At 54.0% G+C, this 20,692-nt stretch overlaps 2 protein-coding genes across 4 annotated transcripts in view; both read right to left on the reverse strand.

Annotated features, from left to right (window-relative positions):
* Positions 1-20,692, reverse strand: part of LOC132578050 (arf-GAP with GTPase, ANK repeat and PH domain-containing protein 3-like) — a 403,463-nt gene that overhangs the window by 293,607 nt on the left and 89,164 nt on the right. The gene's annotated exons all lie outside the window — the stretch shown is intronic.
* The window catches only part of KCNH2 (potassium voltage-gated channel subfamily H member 2), an 82,682-nt gene that overhangs the window by 59,347 nt on the left and 2,643 nt on the right, over positions 1-20,692 (reverse strand). Inside the window, exon 2 of the mRNA XM_060247970.1 lies at positions 17,052-17,282. Within this exon, the coding sequence (XP_060103953.1) occupies positions 17,052-17,282 (231 nt within the window). The remainder of the gene's footprint in view (positions 1-17,051; positions 17,283-20,692) is intronic.

Genomic DNA, 20,692 nt, shown 5'->3' on the forward strand with positions numbered 1-20,692 from the left:
AGCAAGCTGGGTACACCTTTTACCAACCTTGGAAGGATGGAAGGTTGAGTCAACCTTGAGCCGGCTACCTGAACCCAGCTTCTGCCAGGATCAAACTCAGGTCATGAGCAGAGCTTAAGACTGCAGTACTGCAGCTTTGCCACTCTGCGCCATGGGTCCCTTGTACAACATGTGACTAGACTACTATAAAGCACTCTGCATGGGTCTGCTCAGAAGCTCCACTCGGCAGAGAACAGTCTGGGTCAGTTACTATCTGGAGGGAGATCAAGAAGAGGGACAGCTGTGATAATCCGTCTGTAGCAGCAGAAAAGAGCCTGAGCCCAGGAGCGCCTGAAAGATTACAAAATGTGCGGCAGGGAAGGTGCTTGTGTGAGTCACTGCTCAGCACTGCCTCTCAAAGAAAGCTCCTCCCTGTAGCCACACATTCTGTTAGTCTTGAAGATTCCTCCTGGAATCGGTTCTATCTGGAGGGAGGCAGAGTTTGCGTCTCAGACCCCTCCTGCAATCATTCTATCAGCTGTGTCTCCTTTACTTCACTGAAGTCAAGGCTCTGGTTATCCCCCCCCCCCCACACACACACACACAATGGCCTTGCACCCTCAAATCAGCAGGGCCTCTTCTCCTTCAATGCCCAAGGGAAGGGCAAGATCCATGGGGGTGGCAGAACATGCCGTCAAGTCACAACTGAGGGGTTTGAAGGCCAGGAACATTCTGAGGAGATTTGCCATGGCCTGCCTTTGACCATGACCCTGGGCTTCCTTGGTTCTCCCACACACAAGTACTTACAAAGGCCAACCCTATCTCAAGCATGGCTAATTCTAATCAATAACTAATGGGTTTAGGGCCTGACTAAAAGCAGACCAGGTAAAGATCCCAGAGAACCAAATGTTGTTAGTTTATTATTCTTTCCTGGCCCTCTTCCCGCTTTATGGCTGCTTAATTACAGGGAACAAAGCAATCAGCACCTTCCCATGAATTCTCCTTCGGGAGGATGAGCCATCTGGGCACTGCAAGGCCGAATGCCTGATAACGCCCTGGGAATGTATGTAGTTTTGATATTCTATGTGTGAAAGCTCCCCTGCTTCCCCCTCGGAATCCCTTTGAAGTGTATCTTAAAAGTTGTGTATCAATGTATCAGTTTCATTCTTCTCAAGCAACAGCTGTAGCCAAAGTATCGGTCTATCAATAAACATAGTCTTTGTATCAACTTCGACTCATCATTGAACCTGCATGCTTGACACCCTATAGAACCATAGAGTTGGGAGGGACTTCCAGGGTCATCTAGTCCAACCCCCTACACAATGCAGGAAACTCCCAAATACCTCCCCCCAGGGGTCGTTTTGTAGAAAAATAGGTGGTGGAGCTCATCTGGGGATTGTTATGCAGCTGCACATACTATTCAATGAACAAGTAGGTAGAACTCTGAAGGAGGAGGTGGAACTCTCAGAAAGGTTCAGGAGCTGTGCTCCTGTGAACTCCCACTGAATCTGAGGCCTGTGTCCCCCTAAATTCACAGGATCTTCATTGCTGTCAGATGGCTATCTAGCCGCTGTTTAACAGGATCTTAGATATTGAGAAACAGTCCCTTTGTCATTCTGGACATAACACTTGTTCCCCTTTAGCATTTGGTATCTTCCCAGATTGTGGGCTGCCTGCTGCCTCCCTTCCCCAGACTACTCCACCCCAGTTACGCCGCTCTCTTATGTTAGCAAGACTCAATGTTCTACCCTCAGCGGTACTGTCTGGGAGGTTTGCCAACAGCCCTTATCAGGATAGAGTCTGCCCATGTAATGGAAGGCACCTTGAAACGGTTGCCTATGGCTTACTTCATTGTGATTTTTATGGGGAAGTGCGGGACTGCATAATCAAACCTATTCTGTCTAATTTTTATGGATTACCTGAAGTGAAGTTAGTTTTTTTCCTATTATCTTACCAATGTTCCCATCTCACAAGCCTAGTTGCAAAGTACCTTTGGCTGCCATAACAACCAGGGAGCAAAAGACTAGCTCCCCTTCTTGAAGTTTGACTGGTTTTTATAGCTGAAACTCCATGTAAATTTGCTATGCTGTACTTTTTATTTCTATGCCAATAACGGTATTTGGAATTCGGCCTCTGTTTAAAAACCTCCAAGGAAGGAGAGCCCACCACCTCCCGAGGAAGCCTATTCCACTGAGGAACCGCTCTAACAGTCAGGAAGTTCTTCCTAATGCTGAGTTGACAACATTTCTGATTTATTGTCAACCGATTGGTTCTTCTCCTGGGGCCATAGAAAACAATTCTGCACCATCCTCTCTATGACAGCCCTTCAAGTCCTTGAAGATGATGATCATTTCACCTCTCAGCCGCCTCCTCTCCAGGCTAAACATCCCCAGCTCCTTCAACCTTTCCTCATAGGACTTGGTCTCCAGACCCCTCACCATCTTCATCGCCCTCCTCTGGACCTGTTCCAGCTTTTCTATATCCTTCTTAGAATGTGGTGCCCAAAACGGAACTGAATGTGGTGCCCAAAACTAGGTGAGGTCTTACCAGAGCAGAGTAAAATGATATCATCACATCACATGATCTGGACACTACACTTTGATACAGCCCAAAATTGCATTTGCCTTTTTAGTAACTGCATCACACTGCTGACTTATGTTCAGTGTATGATCCACTAAACCCCCTAAATCCTTTTCACAGATATTAGTGCCAAGACAAGTCTCCTTCATCCTATAACTATGCATTGGATTTTTACTACCTAAATGCAGAACTTTACATTTATCCCTGTTAAAACTCAATTTTATTTTAGCCCAGTTTTCCAATTAGACAAGATTATTCTGTATCCTGTGTCTGTCTTCTACTGTATTTGTGACCTCTCCCTATTTAGTATCATCTGCACATTTAATACGCATTCCCTCTATTCCTTCATCCAAATCATTTATAAAGATATTGAACAAAACAGGGCCCAGGACAGATCCTTGAGGCACTCCACTTGTCACTCCTCTCCAAGAGGATAAGAAACCATTCATGAGCACTCTTTGGGTGCGATCTGTCAACCAGTTACAGATCCACCTAATGGTAACAGGATCCAAACCACATTTTACCAACTTGTCAACAAGAATAGTACGTGGAACCTTATTAGAAACTTACTGAAGTCAAGATAAACGACATCTACAGCATTTCCCTGACCCAGCAAGGTAGTAACTTTTTCTTTAAGAGATAAAATTAGTCTGGCAGGACTTGTTCTTGAGAAACCCATGCTGCTCTTAGTGATCACAGCTGTCCTATGCTGGCCTTGGATTCAGCAGGAGCTCACAGGAGCACAGCTCCTGAAGCTTTCTGAGAGTTCCACCTCCTCCTTCCCTCCTTTCCTGAGAGTTCCACCTCCTGTCCATTGAAAAGTAGGTGCAGCTGCATAACAATCCCTGGATGAGCTCCACCACCTATTTTTCTATAAAACGACCCCATTTAAATAAGCTAGGTGTTTATGTTCTACCGATCTTAGGCTACAATTTTCTAGGACTGACTGACTGACTATTTGTTCTACAACTTTTCCAGGTATGCATGGTAAGCTGACAGGTCAATAGTTACCTAGATCCTCTTTTTTCCATTGAAGATGGGGACAACATTTGCCCACCCCCAGTCTTCTGGCACCTCACCTGTTCTCCAAAAATCCTCAAAAATAATGGCCAGAGGCTCAGAAATTACATCTGCAAGTTCTTTTAGTGCCCTTGGATGCAGTTCATCTGGCCCCGAGGGCTTCGTTCCATTCCAAGAAACTAGGTGTTTATGTTCTACCGATCCTAGGCTACAACTCCCTTCTCTCATCATGCGTTCTGTTTTTGCCAGGTTGAGTCCCATTTCCCTCACAAGAGAAGACTGAGGAAAAGTAAGAATCAAGCCTTTCTGCCTTCTCTTCTTCACCTGTTGCAATTTCACTTTCCTGCCCTCACAATGGGCCTACCGTGTCCCTGCTCTTTTTCTTACTTTGTACATAAGAACCTTTTGTTGTTTTTAGCATCTCTTTCTAGCCGAAGCTCATACCAAGCTTTAGCATTTCTAATGCTTTTACCAATGTCTCACTAGTGTAGGACATAGAATCAGGCTTCTGTTTTCCCCCAGCACAAGCAATCGATTTCCCACCAGTTGCTCCATGGGTGCATTTTGATGTGCGGCTCCCTCCAATTCTCCTCGCGGTTTCTTATTCCTTAAAAGACAGCATCACATAGCCGCAAGGGGAACTGGAAGGAGCTGCACGTCACAATGTGTCTGCAGAGCAACTAGTGGGAAACCGCTCACTTGCACGAAAGAAAACAGAAGCCAGAGGATAGAGCAACACTAGTGAGAAATCGGTCTTTCTCTATGTGCACTGGTTATTTGTTTAAATTCATCCCTGGTTATAATACCTTCCATTTCCTAAATGAGTCTTTTTAATTCCTCACGTCTTTAGAGAGTTGTCTATGGAGCCACCTTGTCTTCTTTAGGCTCCTCCCATTTTCGCTTCTCACAGGAATCCTTTGTGACTGGGCCTGCAATATTTTGCTTTTAGGAAATCCCCACCCCTCTTGAACTCCCTTCTCCTGAAGTATTCCTGGCCACAGGAGTCAAGTTTGAAGTCCAACCTGTATGTCTGACTGGGTACAGCTTTTCCCTTCCCCAAGACTGTAAATTCCAAAATGACCACCCAGGGTGCCCACCACTACATTTTAAATTTATTTGATTTGATTTGATTTATATCCCGCCCTACACCACCGAAGCAGGCTCAGGGCGGCTCACAGCATAAAAGTTCTAAAAATAAAATTCAGAATTAAAATACAATAATTTACATAATTAAAACAACTAATATGTCGATACATCAATCAATGTCAGTGTGCTATCTTATAGACTTCCTTCAGAGTATTTCAATGCCGGTCAGTTATAAGCCAACTGGAAGAGGACTGTCTTACAGGCCCTGCAAAACTGTCCAATGTCCCGCAGGGCCCTGACCTCTTCCGGTAACTGGTTCCACCAGCAAGGGGCTGTGATCGAGAAGGCCCTGTCCCTAGTTGACTTCAACCGGGCCTCCTTTGGCCCGGGGATTACAAGCAGATTTCGAGAGCCAGATCGCAGCACTCTCTGGGGGGCATATGGCAAGAGACGGTCCCTAAGGTAGGCAGGTCCTAGGCCATATAAGGCTTTAAAGGTAATAACCAGCACCTTGTACCGGACTCGGTATATTATTGGCAGCCAGTGCAGTCCCCGGAGGCCCGGCTGAATGTGCTCCCGTCTAGGGAGCCCTAATAACAGCCGAGCGGTAGAGTTCTGCACTAGCTGCAACTTCTGGGTTCGGCACAGGGGCAGCCCCATGTAGAGGGCATTACAGTAAGCCAACCTTGAGGTGACCGTTGCATGGATCACTGTTGCCAGATCGTCCTGCTCCAGGAAAGGAGCCAACTGCCTCACCCGCCTAAGATGAAAAAATGCGGACTTAGCAGTGGCTGCTATCTGGGCCTCCATAGTTAAGGCAGGCTCAAGTAGTACCCCCAAGCTCTTGACCCTGTGCGCCATTGTCAGTGGGGAATCGAACCCAGTTCTCCCAGATAAGAGTCCGCGCACTTAACCACTACACCTAACTGGCTCTCTATTAGAGCTATGGCTGACCCAAGGCCATCTCAGCAGGTGCAAGCGGAGGAGTGGGGAATCAAACCCGGTTCCTCCAGATAAGAGTCCACACACTTAATCACTACACCAAACCAACTCTCTATTAGAGCTATGGCTGACCCAAGGCCATTCCAGCAGGTGCAATGGGAGGAGTGGGGAATCAAACCCGGTTCTCCCAGATAAGAGTCTGCACACTTAACCACTACACCAAACTGGCTCTCTATTAGAGCTCTGGCTGACCCAAGACCATTCCAGCAGCTGCAAGTGGAGGAGTGGGGAATCGAAGCCAGTTCTCGCAGATAAGAGTCCATGCACTTAACCACTACACCCAACTGGCTCTCTATTAGAGCTATGGCTGACTCAAGGCCGTTCCAACAGGTGCAAGTGGAGGAGTGGGGAATCAAACCTGGTTCTCCCAGATAAGAGTCCATGGACTTAACCACTGCACTCAACTGGCTCTCTATTAGAGCTATGGCTGACTCAAGGCCATTCCAAAAGGTGCAAGTGGAGGAGTGGGGAATCAAACCCGGTTCTCCCAGATAAGAGTCCACGCACTTAACCACTACACCAAACTGGCTCTCTATTAGAGCTCTGGCTGACCCAAGGCAATCTCAGCAGGTGGAATTGGAGGAGTTGGGAATCAAACCCGGTTCTCCCTGATAAATGTCCGCGCACTTAACCACTACTCCAGACTGGCTCTCTATTAGAGCTCTGGCTGACCCAAGGCCATTTCAGCAGCTGCAAGTGGAGGAATGGGGAATCAAACCCGGTTCTCCCAGAGAGGAGTTCACACACTTAACCACTATACCAAACTGGCTCCATGTTCCACCACAATAGCATTTCCCCATCACAACTCACAGAGAGAGGCGGGGTCCACAGCAGGCCCCACCTGGCAAAGGAGGCAACAAAAGCTGCTCCTGGCCTGAGAGCTGGTTGGCCAAGAGGCCTGTTCAGCAAAGCCCTCTGCCTGCTCCTGCTGGGGGGTGGTGGCAAAGGAGGATGGAGAGGAGAGCTCCAGTGACTCAAGCCCTGGGCCAACAGCGTGACTCCCGAGAGCAGTGCTCGTGGGGCTCCACTCCCATCCCTGGCCTCTCCCAGAGAGAAAGGGGAGGAGAAGATATCCTCTTGCCCCAGCTGCGAGTCAAGCCAGCTCTTTTTATAGAATCATAGAGTTGGAAGGGACCTCCAGGGTCATCAAGTCCAACCCCCTGCACAATGGAGGAAACTCACAAACACCTCCCCCTACATTCACAGGATCTTCATTGCTGTCAGATGGCCATCTAGCCTCTGTTTAAAAACCTCCAAGGAAGGAGAGCCCACCACCTCCCAAGGAGGAAGCCTGTTCCGCTGAGGAACCACTCTAAACTCACAAACACCTCCCCCTAAATTCACAGGATCTTCATCACTGTCAGATGGCCATCTAGCCTCTGCTGGAAAACCTCCAAAGAAGGAGAATCATAGAACCCTAGAGTTCGAAGGGACCTCCGGGGTCATCTAGTCCAGCCCCCTGCACAATGCAGGAAACTCACAAACACCTCCCCCTAAACTCACAGGATCCTCATTGCTGTCAGATGGCCATCTAGCCTCTGTTTCAAAACCTCCAAGGAAGGAGAGCCCACAATGTCCCGAAGAATCCTAGAGTGGGAAGGGACCTCCAGGGTCATCTAGTCCAACCCCCTGCACAATGCAGGAAACTCACAAACCCCTCCCCCTAAATTCACAGGATCTTCATTGCTGTCAGATGGCCATCTAGCCTCTGCTTAAACCCTCCAAGGAAGGAGAGCCCACCACCTCCCAAGGAAGCCTGTTCCACTGAGGAATCACTCTAACCGTCAGGAAGTTCTTCCTGATGTTGAGCCGGAAACTTGATTTAATTTCAACCCGCTGGTTCTGGTCCTGCCTTCTGACGCCACAGAAAAGATTCTTCACCGTCCCCTCTATGACAGCCCTTCAAGGTCCTTGAGGGTGGTGATCCGATCCAACCTCAGAGACAAGAGCTAGGCCTAAGGCTCAGCTGGGTCAGAAACCGCCCACTGGCCTGGGAGCGCAGCGTGCTCAGAGGCACTCTTGACACGTGTCTGCTTGGGCTGCAGCCTCTGGGGAGGGGGGCTCTCCCAGGTGTTTTCAAGGTCACAACAGCATGAAGCCCACCTTCTCCCCAGTGCCACGACAGCTTCCCAGGCCGCAGTGCCGGGATCAAGAGGTCAGGAGAGAAACCAAAGGTCAAAGCGGGGGGTGGGGGGGTGAAGATGGCCAGCCCTGCCTCCTCCCAGGGGTGCTCCAAGTCCAGCACTGCAAACCTGGATGACGCTGGATCTCAGCAGGGTTTCCTTGGTCATGAGGAGCTCCAGCAGGCAGAGGAAGGCTGGTTTCCAAGTCCGGGAGCAGGATGAGTCCCGCCTCTGCCATGGGAACTGGACAGGCAGTGAACCCCTCCCTCCCTCACTTATGAAGCTTGACATAACATGGACCGTAAGCGGTTTTTCACCTTGCAAGATGACCGGGAGAGGGAAGCGCAATGTCTGGCCTGCCACACCCTGTGGCTCCCCTGTGCAGGTGTCCCCCGGGCCTCGACAAGGACCAACAGGGAAACTGAGGCAGGCACCAACAGAGCTGCCTTCTGCTGAGCCTCTGCTGGTCACCCGGGGCTGCTTGGCCTGTCCCTCGGGCTCCTCCCCTCCCCTCCCCTCCGTCCTGGGGACTGAGGGGCACAGGCAGGGTCCCCACACCCCTACGCAGAAGGGTTTCCACGGCAACAGGCAACAGGCAAGCGCTCGCCAGGCCAGGCTCCAAGAGCCCTCTGCTCCTTGGCCCAATCCGAGAGCCGCATTTATCGCCCTGCAGGCCCCACGGCTGGAGACACGGAGAACACACAGCTGTCAGCAGGGCTGCCTGCCTGCCAAAAAGGCCTGCAAAAGAGGCCAGAAGACAGGCAGGCCTCCTCCTCCTCCTCCAAGGGGAACAGCCACCCAGCTCTGCTGTCCAGCACAGAAGGGCCGACCCTCAGGAAAGAGGCCAGATGCTCTGGGGATCCTGCCACTCTCTCCTCTCCGCACCCCCCAACCAGGCCGCAGCTGCCAGCCCTCAGGAGGCCAGCGGCCTCCCCGGCCTCTGCCTGGGGTATGCTCCCCCCAGTGCCCACCTACGCCAGGGGAGCCTCAGCATCTCTGCCCAGGGAACAAGCCAGGACACCAACACCTCTTTCTCCAGCACTGGCCGGGCAACCTCTGACCCCTGCTATCTGCAGCCATAAATAGCCGGCTGATAAAATACTTTTCTTCACTGTGGCAAGCGTCCAAAAATGGCCAGGCGCCAACATCGCTGTTCTAGAATAAGCAAGATTTCTTTTTCCTGGGTGTGAGGCAGGACACATCGTGACTGGTGTGGGAACGCTTCCGTATGGAGCGGTGATGTCTCCTGTTTACAACAAGAGGGATGAAGCCAAAATGGCCTCCCCCCCCCCAGCCAAGAGGGCTGCAGCGCAGGGTGAGCTTGGCCCAGTCTCCTTCTCTCCCCCCCCTCCTCCTGCAGCTGCAGTCAGACTCTAGGGGGACATGCCTTCATTAACTCCTAATTAGCCCCCCTGTGAGCCACTCAGCCATGTAGGAGATGCTGCCATGTGCTCTATTTTGGAAGCAACGCTTCTTTTCCCACCTCTCTGGCCTTGGAGAAGGGGAACCCGCATTCCTTTCCCAGCCAGGCTGATTCTGGTTTCCTCACAGGGATATCGGACTGGATCTTCAAGCGCAGAGGTTGCGGACTGCGCTGTACGACTGCCTGACTGCCTGGGAAGAAGTCTAGTGTACATAGCTGCTGGACCAACAAGTGTTCGAGTGGCATCAGGAGAGGGGTGCTGGCAGCTCAGTGGAAGGACATCCGCCTGGCCTGCAGAAGGCCCCAATTCCATCCCCAGCAATATCTCCACATACGAAAGGGAGCTGCCAGATGACGACTGCAGATTTATACCCCACCCATCTCTCTGAAAAAGACTCAGAGGCTCACAATCTCCTTTACCTTCCTCCCCCACAACAAACACCCTGTGAAGTGGGTGGGGCTGAGAGAGCTCTCCCAGAAGCTGCCCTTTCAAGGACAACTCCTGCGAGAGCTCTGGCTGACCCAAGGCCATTCCAGCAGGTGCAAATGGAGGAGTGGGGAATCAAACCCAGTTCTCCCAGATAAGAGTCCAAACACTTAACCACTACACCCAACTGGCTCTTTATTAGAGCTCTGGCTGACCCAAGGCCATTCCAGCAGGTGCAAGTGGAGGAGTGAGGAATCAAATGCGATTCTCCCAGATAAGAGTCCAAACACTTAACCACTATGCCAAACTGGCTCCCTATTAGAGCTCTGGCTGACCCAAGGCCATTCCAGCAGGTGCAAGTGGAGGAGTGGGGGATCAAACCCGGTTCTCCCACATAAGAATCCATGCACTTAACCACTACACCAAACTGGCTCTCTATTAGAGCTGTGGCTGACCCAAGGCCATTCCAGCAGCTGCAAGTGGAGGAGTGGGGGATCAAACCCGGTTCTCCCACATAAGAATCCATGCACTTAACCACTACACCAAACTGGCTCTCAAACAGGCCTCAGCCTGAGACCCCAGAGAGCCCCTGACGGTCCCCTTCAGAGGCAGCCTGATCTGAGGCACTCGCAATTTTGGCAACAATTCCTCAAGGAGCAAAATCACAGGAGCCCCTCAAAGCCTTGGCGACTGGTGGGCGAGGGGGGAGAAGGGCCCTGCGTCTGCCCCAGCAGTGTCAATGACTGGTGGGGGGCCCTGGGGGTCAAGGGAATTTTTAGATGTCCCAATGCTTCTAGCAAGCTACAGGAGGAGTTTCCCCCAAGGGCCTGCAGGGCTCTCCCTGGTCAGCAGAATCCCTTGTTGGGCAGGCAGCAAAACTTGCCCCGCAGGAGATGACTGACTGCCCCCCCCATAAGGAAGGGGCAAATGAGGCTCCTGTCAGCCCTCCCAGGAAGCCTCACCCACATCAAGAGCCACTCCATGCGCTGCAGAAGGGAGAGCCCAGAGGGCCCCACTCCTGGCCAGAGGCTGAGCGGGAGAGGAAGCAGGAGGCCCCCCTCGGGCAAGCCAACTCCCCCGCCCCCCTCTTGGGACAAAGGGCCAGACTCAGGAACCTTTGCCCTCCTGGCAGGCCTTCCAAAGCGGAGTGGCAGGCAAACATCCAGCAGATGAAGCCACTCCAGAAAAGCTGCCCCTGTTCGATTGCTGCCTGTCTGATTGCAGCTGTCCGAAGTCTCTAGCTGGGGGCATCCTTAGAAAGGCCTGAGCACCCCCCTCCCCCGAGGAACCAGACCAAGACTGCAGGCTGCCCCAAGACAAGCCTGCCATTTTTGGATGCCCTGAAGAAGGCAGTGAGGATCCGAGGGGGGGGGGAGAGGCCCCTCCCCAGTCAAGCTGGCCAGAGGGAAAGTGGGGCCTCTTGGGGCCAAGGGGGAGGAGGGGCCAGGCAGCCTCTGGCCATACAAAGGGGGAGCCCCCCAGCAGGAGAGAACAGGGCCAGGCTCTGGCCGGGAGATGAAGCCTCTTCTAGGGCCCATGGGGGGTTCCTTTCCAGGGGGGAAACCCCATCTGATTTTCCTCCCCATTTCCAAAAACTTACCTCCTCCTCATCCTGCTGGGGAGGGGCCATGAGGCTGCTCCCCTCTCTGCCAGCCTGACCTTGTTTCTGCCTCCCCCCCCTGCCTTCTAGCTGGAGAGGCCCCCCCATTCAGCCCCCCCCCCCCGCAAAGGGGAGCTGGTGCTAGAGGAGTGGGGTGGGGGTGAAGCAGCCTCTGCTCCTCGGAGAGAGGAGGCCCTGGGGGGGGGGTCTTGCTGCAGCAGGGCTGCTGCTGGCTGCAGCTGGGAGCCGGCTTTGTTTACCCGGCTTGCCGGAACTGGCCTGGCAGAGGCTGACGTGAGCCGGAGCAGCAGACGCCTCACAAGAGAGAGAGGAGAGACACCTGGTGTGGGAGGCCCACTGGGGCCGAGAGGGGAAGGGAAGGGAGTGCAGCGGCCAGGCCCTGAGAACTCTCCCTTCTGGCCCCACAGAGCCATCTAAGCCTTTGCACCCAACGCAGGCCCTCAAGCCCCCTTTCCCACTGGGCCCCCCAGCACAGAGTCCCTTCAGCAAGGACCAGACGCAGGATGCCCCCTGCACGGCCCAGCAGCAGCCTCAGCCAGCTCCAAGGGAAACCCCCAAGCTTTGGCTGCTCATATAAACTGCCTGCCAAGGAGGGTTTCAACAGGAAAGTCACGCAGCCTGCATCTCTCCTTGGGCAAAACTGACCTTCCTAAGTGTCGTCCCCACCTAAAAGCCAGCAACTGGATTCACAGAACAAACTGAACAACCACAACTTTCACAAAACAGCGGAGGAACATTTTGACCTTTGGGGACATTCAGTGCTGAAAGTAGCAGTTCTCTTACAAAAGAATTTCAAAGGGAAATTAGAGAGAGAGACTGCTGAATTGCAACTGATAATGAAGCCCAAGACAAGGCATCCCCCAGGACTGAATTAAGACCTAGGTTTCCTGTCTCATTGCCAGTGCTGATTTCTCTACACCTCCCCCCCTCCCTGCATATCACACCTAATCCAATCACACCTGCTATTGTCATTGGGCATCTGAAATCACTCCACTCTCCTATTTATTTATTATTTCAATATAGGACAGATGAACTCCCATTCTAGTTGCAGAAGCATCTACACAATGTTGGTCCTCTGACTCCTAATGCGTGAACAAATCCCCAGCAGTTGGAGATGACGACAAAGAAGCCCTTGCACATTCCAGATGGCCACCCTGTCTGTCAAGAGCAGATCCACAATGAGGGAGGGAGCCAGCAAGGGACGGGCAGCCCCCAGGGAGAGAAGAAGAAGAAGATGATATTGGATTTATATCCCGCCCTCCACTCCAAAGAGTCTCAGAGCGGCTCACAATCTCCTTTACCTTCCTCCCCCACAACAGACAACCTGTGAGGTGGGTGGGGCTGGAGAGGGCTCTCAAAGCAGCTGCCCTTTCAAGGACAACCTCTGCCAGAGCTATGGTTGACCCAAGGCCATTCCAGCAGGTGCAAGTGGAGGAGTGGGGAGTCAAACCCGGTTCTCCCAGATAAGAGTCCGCGCATTTGACCACTCTTCCTTCCCCACTACAGACACCCTGTGAGGTGGGTGGGACTGAGAGAGCTCTCCCAGAAGCTGCCCTTTCAAGGACAACTGCGAGAGCTAAGGCTGACCCAAGGCCATTCCAGCAGGTGCAAGTGGAGGAGTGGGGAATCAAACCCGGTTCTCCCAGATAAGAGTCCGCACACTTCACCACTACACCCAACAGGCTCTCGATTAGAGCTATGGCTGACCCAAGGCCATCTCAGCAGGTGCAAGTGGAGGAGTGGGGAATCAAACCCGGTTCTCCCAGATAAGACTCCACACACTTAACCACTACACCAAACTGGCTCTCCTGGCTCTACAGGCTGCTCTGCCCCGCCCTGCCCGAGGACTCCTGGGTGGCATGGACTTCCCAGAGCAACCCGCCTGCCTGCCTTCCTCCAGGCCTCTTCAGCCAAGGGCCTCCCTGCGCCTGACAGATGCCTCCTTTCAGACAGGCACAAACAGCCGTAAATCTCCATGCAGCCCAGGCCGGGCAAGCAGCACGCAGTGTCTGTCTCCAGGGGGACTGCTGCAATGGTAGAAAAGTCACTCTGGGGAGCAGGGCAAAGGGGAGGGAACAAAATCACACACACAAGCGCTCTCTGCTCAGGCAGGGAATGAAGGGAGCTGGGCCTGCCCAGGGCTTCCACCTTCCTACCAGGGAAAGGACAGGCTGAGAGGTGGGACGGGCTCCGCCTCCATGCTCTAAAGAGGGCTGGCGAGGATGTCCCCAGGGGGTTTGACCTTCCCCCGCAGGCCAACTGGGCTCACTTGCAGCAGTCCAATGAAGCTGCTCTCTTCACCAGCAGCTCTCTGTTCATGGCACGCCGGGCCTTGTGAAATGGAGCAGCTCTGTGGACTTCTGGGTGGGCCACAATCACAGGCGGGGCCCTGAGCAGCAGCTGCCAGAGGCCCCACGTCCGAGACCCTGAGCGCTGCCCTCCTCTGGCCCTGAGGGCACATGCAGTGTGCCCCCCCCCCCGGCCTGGAGGCTCCCTGCCCCACCTCCCTTCCCCCTGAGGCCAAAACCCACCAGACAGATCTGGGCTCCTTTGGCCTCCGGGATGTGTGTCATGCCCGTCCCATTCACCCAATGCTCCACAACACGGCCAGACCCTGGACAGAAATGCAAGAGGCTCTGTGTGTTGGGATCAAGCCAAAGAGGCTGGAAGTTTGCCCATGAGGAAGGACCCCCAGCCCCAGCCAGCCACACCAGTCTCTGCAAGGGCTGTCGGAGGAGGGCAGGCAAGAGGAGGAGGAGGGGGAGGAGGTCAAGAGAGAACTCTCCAGGGATTCCCAGCCCTGACAACATGGCTCACAAGAAGAGGCAAAACAACACCAACCAGACAATGCGCTTATTAGTAGCATAAGAGAACATAAGGACATAAGAGAAGCCATGTTGGATCAGGCCAATGGCCCATCCAGTCCAACACTCTGTGTCACATAAGGACATAAGAGAAGCCATGTTGGATCAGGCCAATGGCCCATCCAGTCCAACACTCTGGGTCACACAGTGGCAAAACAATTTTTTTATATATATATACACACACACACACACACACTGTGACTAATAGCCACTGATAGACCTCTGCTCCATATTTTTATCCAACCCCACTTGAAGCTGGCTATGGTTGTAGCCGCCGCCACCTCCTGTGGCAGTGAATTCCACATGTTAATCACCCTTTGGGTGAAGAAGGACTTCCTTTTATGTGTTCTAACCTGACTGCTCAGCAATTTCATCGAATGCCCACGAGTTCTTGTATTGTGAGAAAGGGAGAAAAGTACTTCTTTCTCTACTTTCTCCATCCCATGCATTATCTTGTAAATCTCTATCATGTCACCCCACAGTCAATGTTTCTCCAAGCTAAAGAGCCCCAAGTGTTTTAACCTTTCTTCATAGGGAAAGTGTTCCAAACCTTTAATCATTCTAGTTGTCCTTTTCTGCACTTTCTCCAATACTATAATATCCTTTTTGAGGTGTGGCAACCAGAACTGCACACAGTACTCCAAATGAGAACGCACCATCGATTTATACAGGGGTATTATGATACTGGCTGATTTGTTATCAATTCCCTTCTTAATAATTCCCAGCATGGCGTTGGCCTTTTTTATTGCAATTGCAAACCGTCTTGACATTTTCAGGGAGTTATCTACCACGACCCCAAGATCTCTCTCTTGGTCAGTCAATGCCAGTTCACACCCCATCAACTTGTATTTGTAGCTGGTATTCTTGGCCCCAATGTGCATTACTTTGCACTTGGCCACATTGATCTGCATCTGCCATGTTGACGCCCACTCACCCAGCCTCAACAGATCCCTTTGGAGTGCCTCACAATCCTCTCTGGTTCTCACCACCCTGAACAATTTAGTGTCATCCGCAAACTTGGCCACTTCACTGCTCACTCCCAACTCTAAATCATTTATGAACAAGTTAAAGAGCATGGGACCCAGTACTGAGCCCTGCGGCACCCCACGGCTTACCGTCCTCCACTGTGAAGACTGCCCATTTATACTCACTCTCTGCTTCCTATTAGCCAGTTTTTGATCTACAAGAGGACCTGTCCTTTTACTCCATGACTCTCGAGCTTTCTAAGGAGCCTTTGATGAGGAACTTTATCAAAAGCTTTCTGGAAGTCAAGGTAAACAACATCTATTGGGTCTCCTTTGTCCACATGTTTGTTCACCCCCTCAAAGAAATGCAACAGGTTAGTGAGGCAAGATCTTCCCTTGCAGAACCCATGCTGAGTCTTCCTCAATAACCCGTGTTCATCAATGTGCCTACTCATTCTGTCCTTGATAATGGTTTCCACCAACTTTCCCGGTATTGAAGTCAGACTGACTGGCCTGTAATTTCCCGGATCTCCCCTGGAACCCTTTCTAAAGATGGGGGTGACATTTGCTACCTTCCAGTCCTCAGGAACGGAGGCAAATTTCAATGAAAGATTACATATTTTTGTCAGAAGATCCACAAGTTCAACTTTGAGTTTTTTCAGAACTCTCGGATGTATGCCACCCGGACCAGCATTTCTTAATAAGACAAGGCAGCTGTGAGCGCACTCTCTGCAGGCCCTCCTGCTGTGCTCTAACTGCTCATCTTCAAAGGTTCTGCGGCAGCTCCCCCCCCTACCTAGCAACAGGGGCCAGGTAACGGCAGCTTCCCCCTCTCCCCGGCAAAGGAGAGGCCTTTGGCCGCACCCAAGAAGGGCTTTTGCCGAAGATGCACTCGCCCCTCCCTGGAGTGAGCCAAGACCACCTCTGGGGGAGGGGAGGGGAGGGGGACTCACAGACAGCGAGGACAGGCCCCTGCCTCCCCACTGCCGATGGAAAGCAGAAAGCCCCACAGCTTCCAATGCCAGAGCACCACCCATCTCCAGGGATCAGTTCCCCCGCTGGAGAAAGTGGCTGCCTTGTGGGGGGGGGGAGGCTCTAGGGCACTGCTGTCTGCCTCTCCAGCTTTCCCTCCTCTGGCTCCACCCCCAAATCTCCAGCCATTTCCCCACCCACAGTTGGCAGCCCCAGACACAGTGGGGGGGGGAGAGACCCTCAACTGCTGCCTCAAACCCTCCTCCCCCCCACGCCCAGCTGCCCCCTCCCAGCCCAGAATGGCACTGAACACATTGAAGGACGATGCCCGGCCTGAGAGGAATGGGGGCTGCTCCTTTCCTTGCTCTGAGCCCCCGCAGAGAGGACCCCCGTGTTATGGCCACTGCCCAGACTGCAATGGCGGTTCATGCAGAGGGGGCTCCAAGAGGCCAGGCCCCCTCAGGTCTGAGCCCCACTGGAGATGGGAGACGGCTGCCTCCTCTGGGTCCCAGCTGGCCCCCTCCCAAGCAAGCCTTTGGGCAGAGTCACCAACAGCCCCGACACGGCTCCAGCCAACCCGCTCCAGGCTAGGCAGGGGGCTCTTCTGAACCAGCCACAGGAAGACAACCAGCATGAAGTCTGGGTTTGGCCCATGCCACAAACCAGAGCGAGGAAGAAGGACGGCGAAGCAGTCTAGTTCCTGCAACAGCCCCAGCAGGGGCAGAATCTCTCACCAAGGCACAGTGCGGCTGGCTGGCCAGTCCCACTGCCCCGTTTCCAGTCCCAGAGGCCGTCTGTCGGCAGCACCCAGGAGCCCACGGCAGGGAGCAAGCTGCCCCTCCACAGCCCCTGGGCACAGCAGGCATCAGCTGGGCAGGACCTCTTTGCAGGACTAACAAGAGTTCCCCAGCCATAACAACAGGGAGGTTAGGAAGGGGCCCCGTCCATTCCCCCCCACCCCCCTCCGCCCAGCCTGGGCTCCTGCTCACCATCTTTCCGGTAGAAGCAGATCTCCACCTTGCGCTCCTCAGAGCCCAGCAGGGCCTGGGCGATTTGTGCCACGGAGCTCTTCTGGGTGCGTGGCCCGTAGAGGAAGTCGCAGGTGCACGGCTTCTGCATGACCTCCGCCCGCGTGTAGCCGCACAGCTCACAGAAGCCATCGTTGCAGTAGATGATGGCACAGTTCTCCACTCGCGCGTTGGCAATGATGAACTTGCGGCCTGGGGAGGGGACAGAGAGAGGGTGGGTGAGATCGGCCCCTCCACCCAGGACCCTGGCAAAGCTGCGCCCTGTGGCCTGCCCGCCCCCACCCCGGCTCCCCTGCAGACTCCGGGGGAGGAAAGAGACTGAGAGGGTGAGAGCGGCAACCACACCTTGAGGGCACGAGGACATGGCGGCGGGGGGGGGTTCCAATCCCAGGCAGCATCTTGAGGGGGGGCGCTAAAGAAAGATCCAGGGAGCTGAGGGTGATGAGAACGGCCCCTCCAGCCAGAGGAGACAGTCCTGGGAGGCCCTCCTCCGCAGCCCACCCCTGGCTTGCCCCCGCCCCAGAGGGAAAGGGAAAAGAGCTCCTAAGTGAGGTGCCCCCCCCTGCTGGCCCAGCCAGTGCCCATTCACCACCATTCAGGGGGGCTGAGCAGCGCCTTCCCTGTGCCATGCACGGACTGGGTACCTCCCCTTCTCCTGCAGCTCCGGGGGGCTGGGCACCACCTCTGGCTTGGCTGGCCCAGGCACCTCCTTCTCTGGGTGCGCCACCTTCCTCTGCGTGGCTTGGGCAGGCTGGGTGCTGCTTCCTGACACATGGCTCTGGTGAGCCAAGCAGTGCCCTTCTCACCACTTGACTGGCCCAGCACAGACGTGGGGGCAGCTCACCACACACCCCAGTGGCCACGACGGCCCACCTGCCCTCCGGCACAAGGCCAGCCTGGACAGGCCAGGGCACCACTCTGCATCAGTGGCCAAGGCAAGGCAGGGCTTTCAGCAGCCCCGGAACCCCCACCCACAGCTCATCCTGCATGAAGAAGTTGAGGGTTCTTGGCAGCGTGTTCCAGGACGGAGCCCTTCAGCCACACCAGCCTCCCTCCCGCTGCAAGTCTGGCATCCAGAGAAGCCCTCTGGCTCTGGCCCCGATCCTCTTCAGCAAGTGGAGGAAGGGGGAGGGCAAAGCAGAACCAGTCAGAGCAAATGGGTGCAGGTGCCACACGCACAATCGTGTCCTCTGAGACTAGCAAGGCACCAAGGTGTAGCGGTTCGGAGTGTCCGATGAGGGCCTGGGAGGGAAAGGAAAGGTCCCCCGGGCAAGCCCCAGCCGTTTCCAACTCTGGTGACGTCACATCACAATGTTTTCACAGCAGGCGTTTTTTTTACAGGGTGGTTTGCCCTTGCCTTCCCCAGTCCTCTAAACTTTCCCCCCAGCAAGCTGGGTCCTCCTTTGACCGACCTCGGAAGGATGGGAGGCTGAGTCAACCTCGAGCCGGCTACCTGAATCCAGCTTCCGCTGGAATCGAACTCCGGTCATGAGTAGAGAATTCAGACCTTGGGTTAGTCACACGCTCTCAGCCTAGCCTACCACACAGGGTTGTGCTGAGGGTGAAATGGGGGAGAGGAGAGCCATCTAAGCCACTCTGGGCAGGGGACAGAGCGGCATTAAATACATATGCTAAGCTGGACTGGCAGCCTCCCCCACTCCCCACTGCACAGAACAATGCCTCCCCCAACACCCCCAATCCTTCTAGCTGGCCGCCTCACCACCACTGCTGTGGCTGCAACAGTGCCCCTTGCACACTCACGCACTCACCCACCCACCGGCTGACCTTCCACTATATAGAGACTGGGGAGCAGGGGGCTGCCTTTTCTGAAACACAGTCAGCTCCAAGGCCTGAAGGCTGCAGACGCCCCCCTCAGGGCGAGAGGCAGGCCTGTTCCCACTGCCTCTGCACCCCTGAATGCGTGCGCACAGGAGGCCTGCTCCACAGGTGTCGCCCATGGGGGCAGCGGAGGGGAGGGGCTTCTTCACGGCTGCCATTCCCCAAGCCTTGGTCTCTGGTCTGCAGGACGGAAAGGGGCCTCAGGGAGCACCTGCTGACATAAGTGATCCAAACCCAGAACCCAGCCTCCTCTTGCCACCTTGGATCAGGGGAGCCACAAGAAGAAGATGATATTGGATTTATATCCTGCCCTATACTCTGAATCTCAGAGCAGCCTAAAATCTCCTTTCCCTCCCCACCACCATAACAGACACCCTGTGAGGTGGGTGGGGCTGAGAGAGCTCTCTCAGAAGCTGCCCTCTCAAGGACAACTCTGCCAGAGCTCTGCCAGTGGGGAATCAAACCCAGTTCTTCCAGATAAGAGTCCGCGCACTTAACCACTACACCCAACTGGCTCTCTATTAGAGCTCTGGCTGACCCAAGGCCATTCCAGCTGCTGCTAGTCGCGGGGTGGGGAATCGAACCCGGTTCTCCCAGATAAGAGTCCGCACACTTCATCACTACACCAAACTGGCTCTCTATTAGAGCTATGGCTGACCCAAGGCCATTCCAGCAGCTGCAAGTGGAGGAGTGGGGAATCAAACCCGGTTCTCCCAGATAAGAGTCCGCACACTTCATCACTACACCAAACTGGCTCTCTATTAGAGCTCTGGCTGACCCAAGGCCATTCCAGCAGCTGCAAGTGGAGGAGTGGGGGATCAAACCCGGTTCTCCCAGATAAGAGTCCGCGCACTTAACCACTGCACCAAACTGGCTCTCTATTAGAGCTATGGCTGACCCAAGGCCATTCCAGCAGCTGCAAGTGGAGGAGTGGGGGATCAAACCCGGTTCTCCCAGATAAGAGTCCGCGCACTTAACCACTGCACCAAACTGGCTCTCTATTAGAGCTATGGCTGACCCAAGGCCATTCCAGCAGCTGCAAGTGGAGGTGTGGGGAATCAAACCCGGTTCCCCCAGATAAGAGTCCATGCACTTAACCACTACACCCAACTGGCTCTCTATTAGAGCTATGGCTGACCCAAGGCCATTCCAGCAGCTGCAAGTGGAGGAGTGGGGAATCAAACCTGGTTCTCCCAGATAAGAGTCCGCACACTTAACCACTACACCCAACTGGCTCTCTATTAGAGCTACGGCTGACCCAAGGCCATTCCAGCAGGTGCAAGTGGAGGAGTGGGGGATCAAACCCGGTTCTCCCAGATAAGAGTCCGCGCACTTAACCACTACACCAAACTGGCTCCCTAATAGAGCTATGGCTAACCCAAGGCCAATCCAGCAGGTGCAAGTGGAGGAGTGGGGAATCAAACCCGGTTCTCCCAGATAAGAGTCCACGCACTTAACCACTGCACCAAACTGGCTCTCTATTAGAGCTATGGCTGACCCAAGGCCATTCCAGCAGCTGCAAGTGGAGGAGTGGGGAATCAAACCCGGTTCTCCCAGATAAGAGTCCGCACACTTCACCACTACACCCAACTGGCTCTCTATTAGAGCTACGGCTGACCCAAGGCCATTCCAGCAGCTGCAAGTGGAGGAGTGGGGGATCAAACCCGGTTCTCCCAGATAAGAGTCCGCGCACTTAACCACTACACCAAACTGGCTCCCTAATAGAGCTATGGCTGACAAGGCCATTCCAGCAGGTGCAAGTG

The sequence above is a fragment of the Heteronotia binoei genome, chromosome 10, assembly GCF_032191835.1.
Source record: "Heteronotia binoei isolate CCM8104 ecotype False Entrance Well chromosome 10, APGP_CSIRO_Hbin_v1, whole genome shotgun sequence".
NCBI classification, from domain to species: Eukaryota; Metazoa; Chordata; class Lepidosauria; order Squamata; family Gekkonidae; genus Heteronotia; species Heteronotia binoei.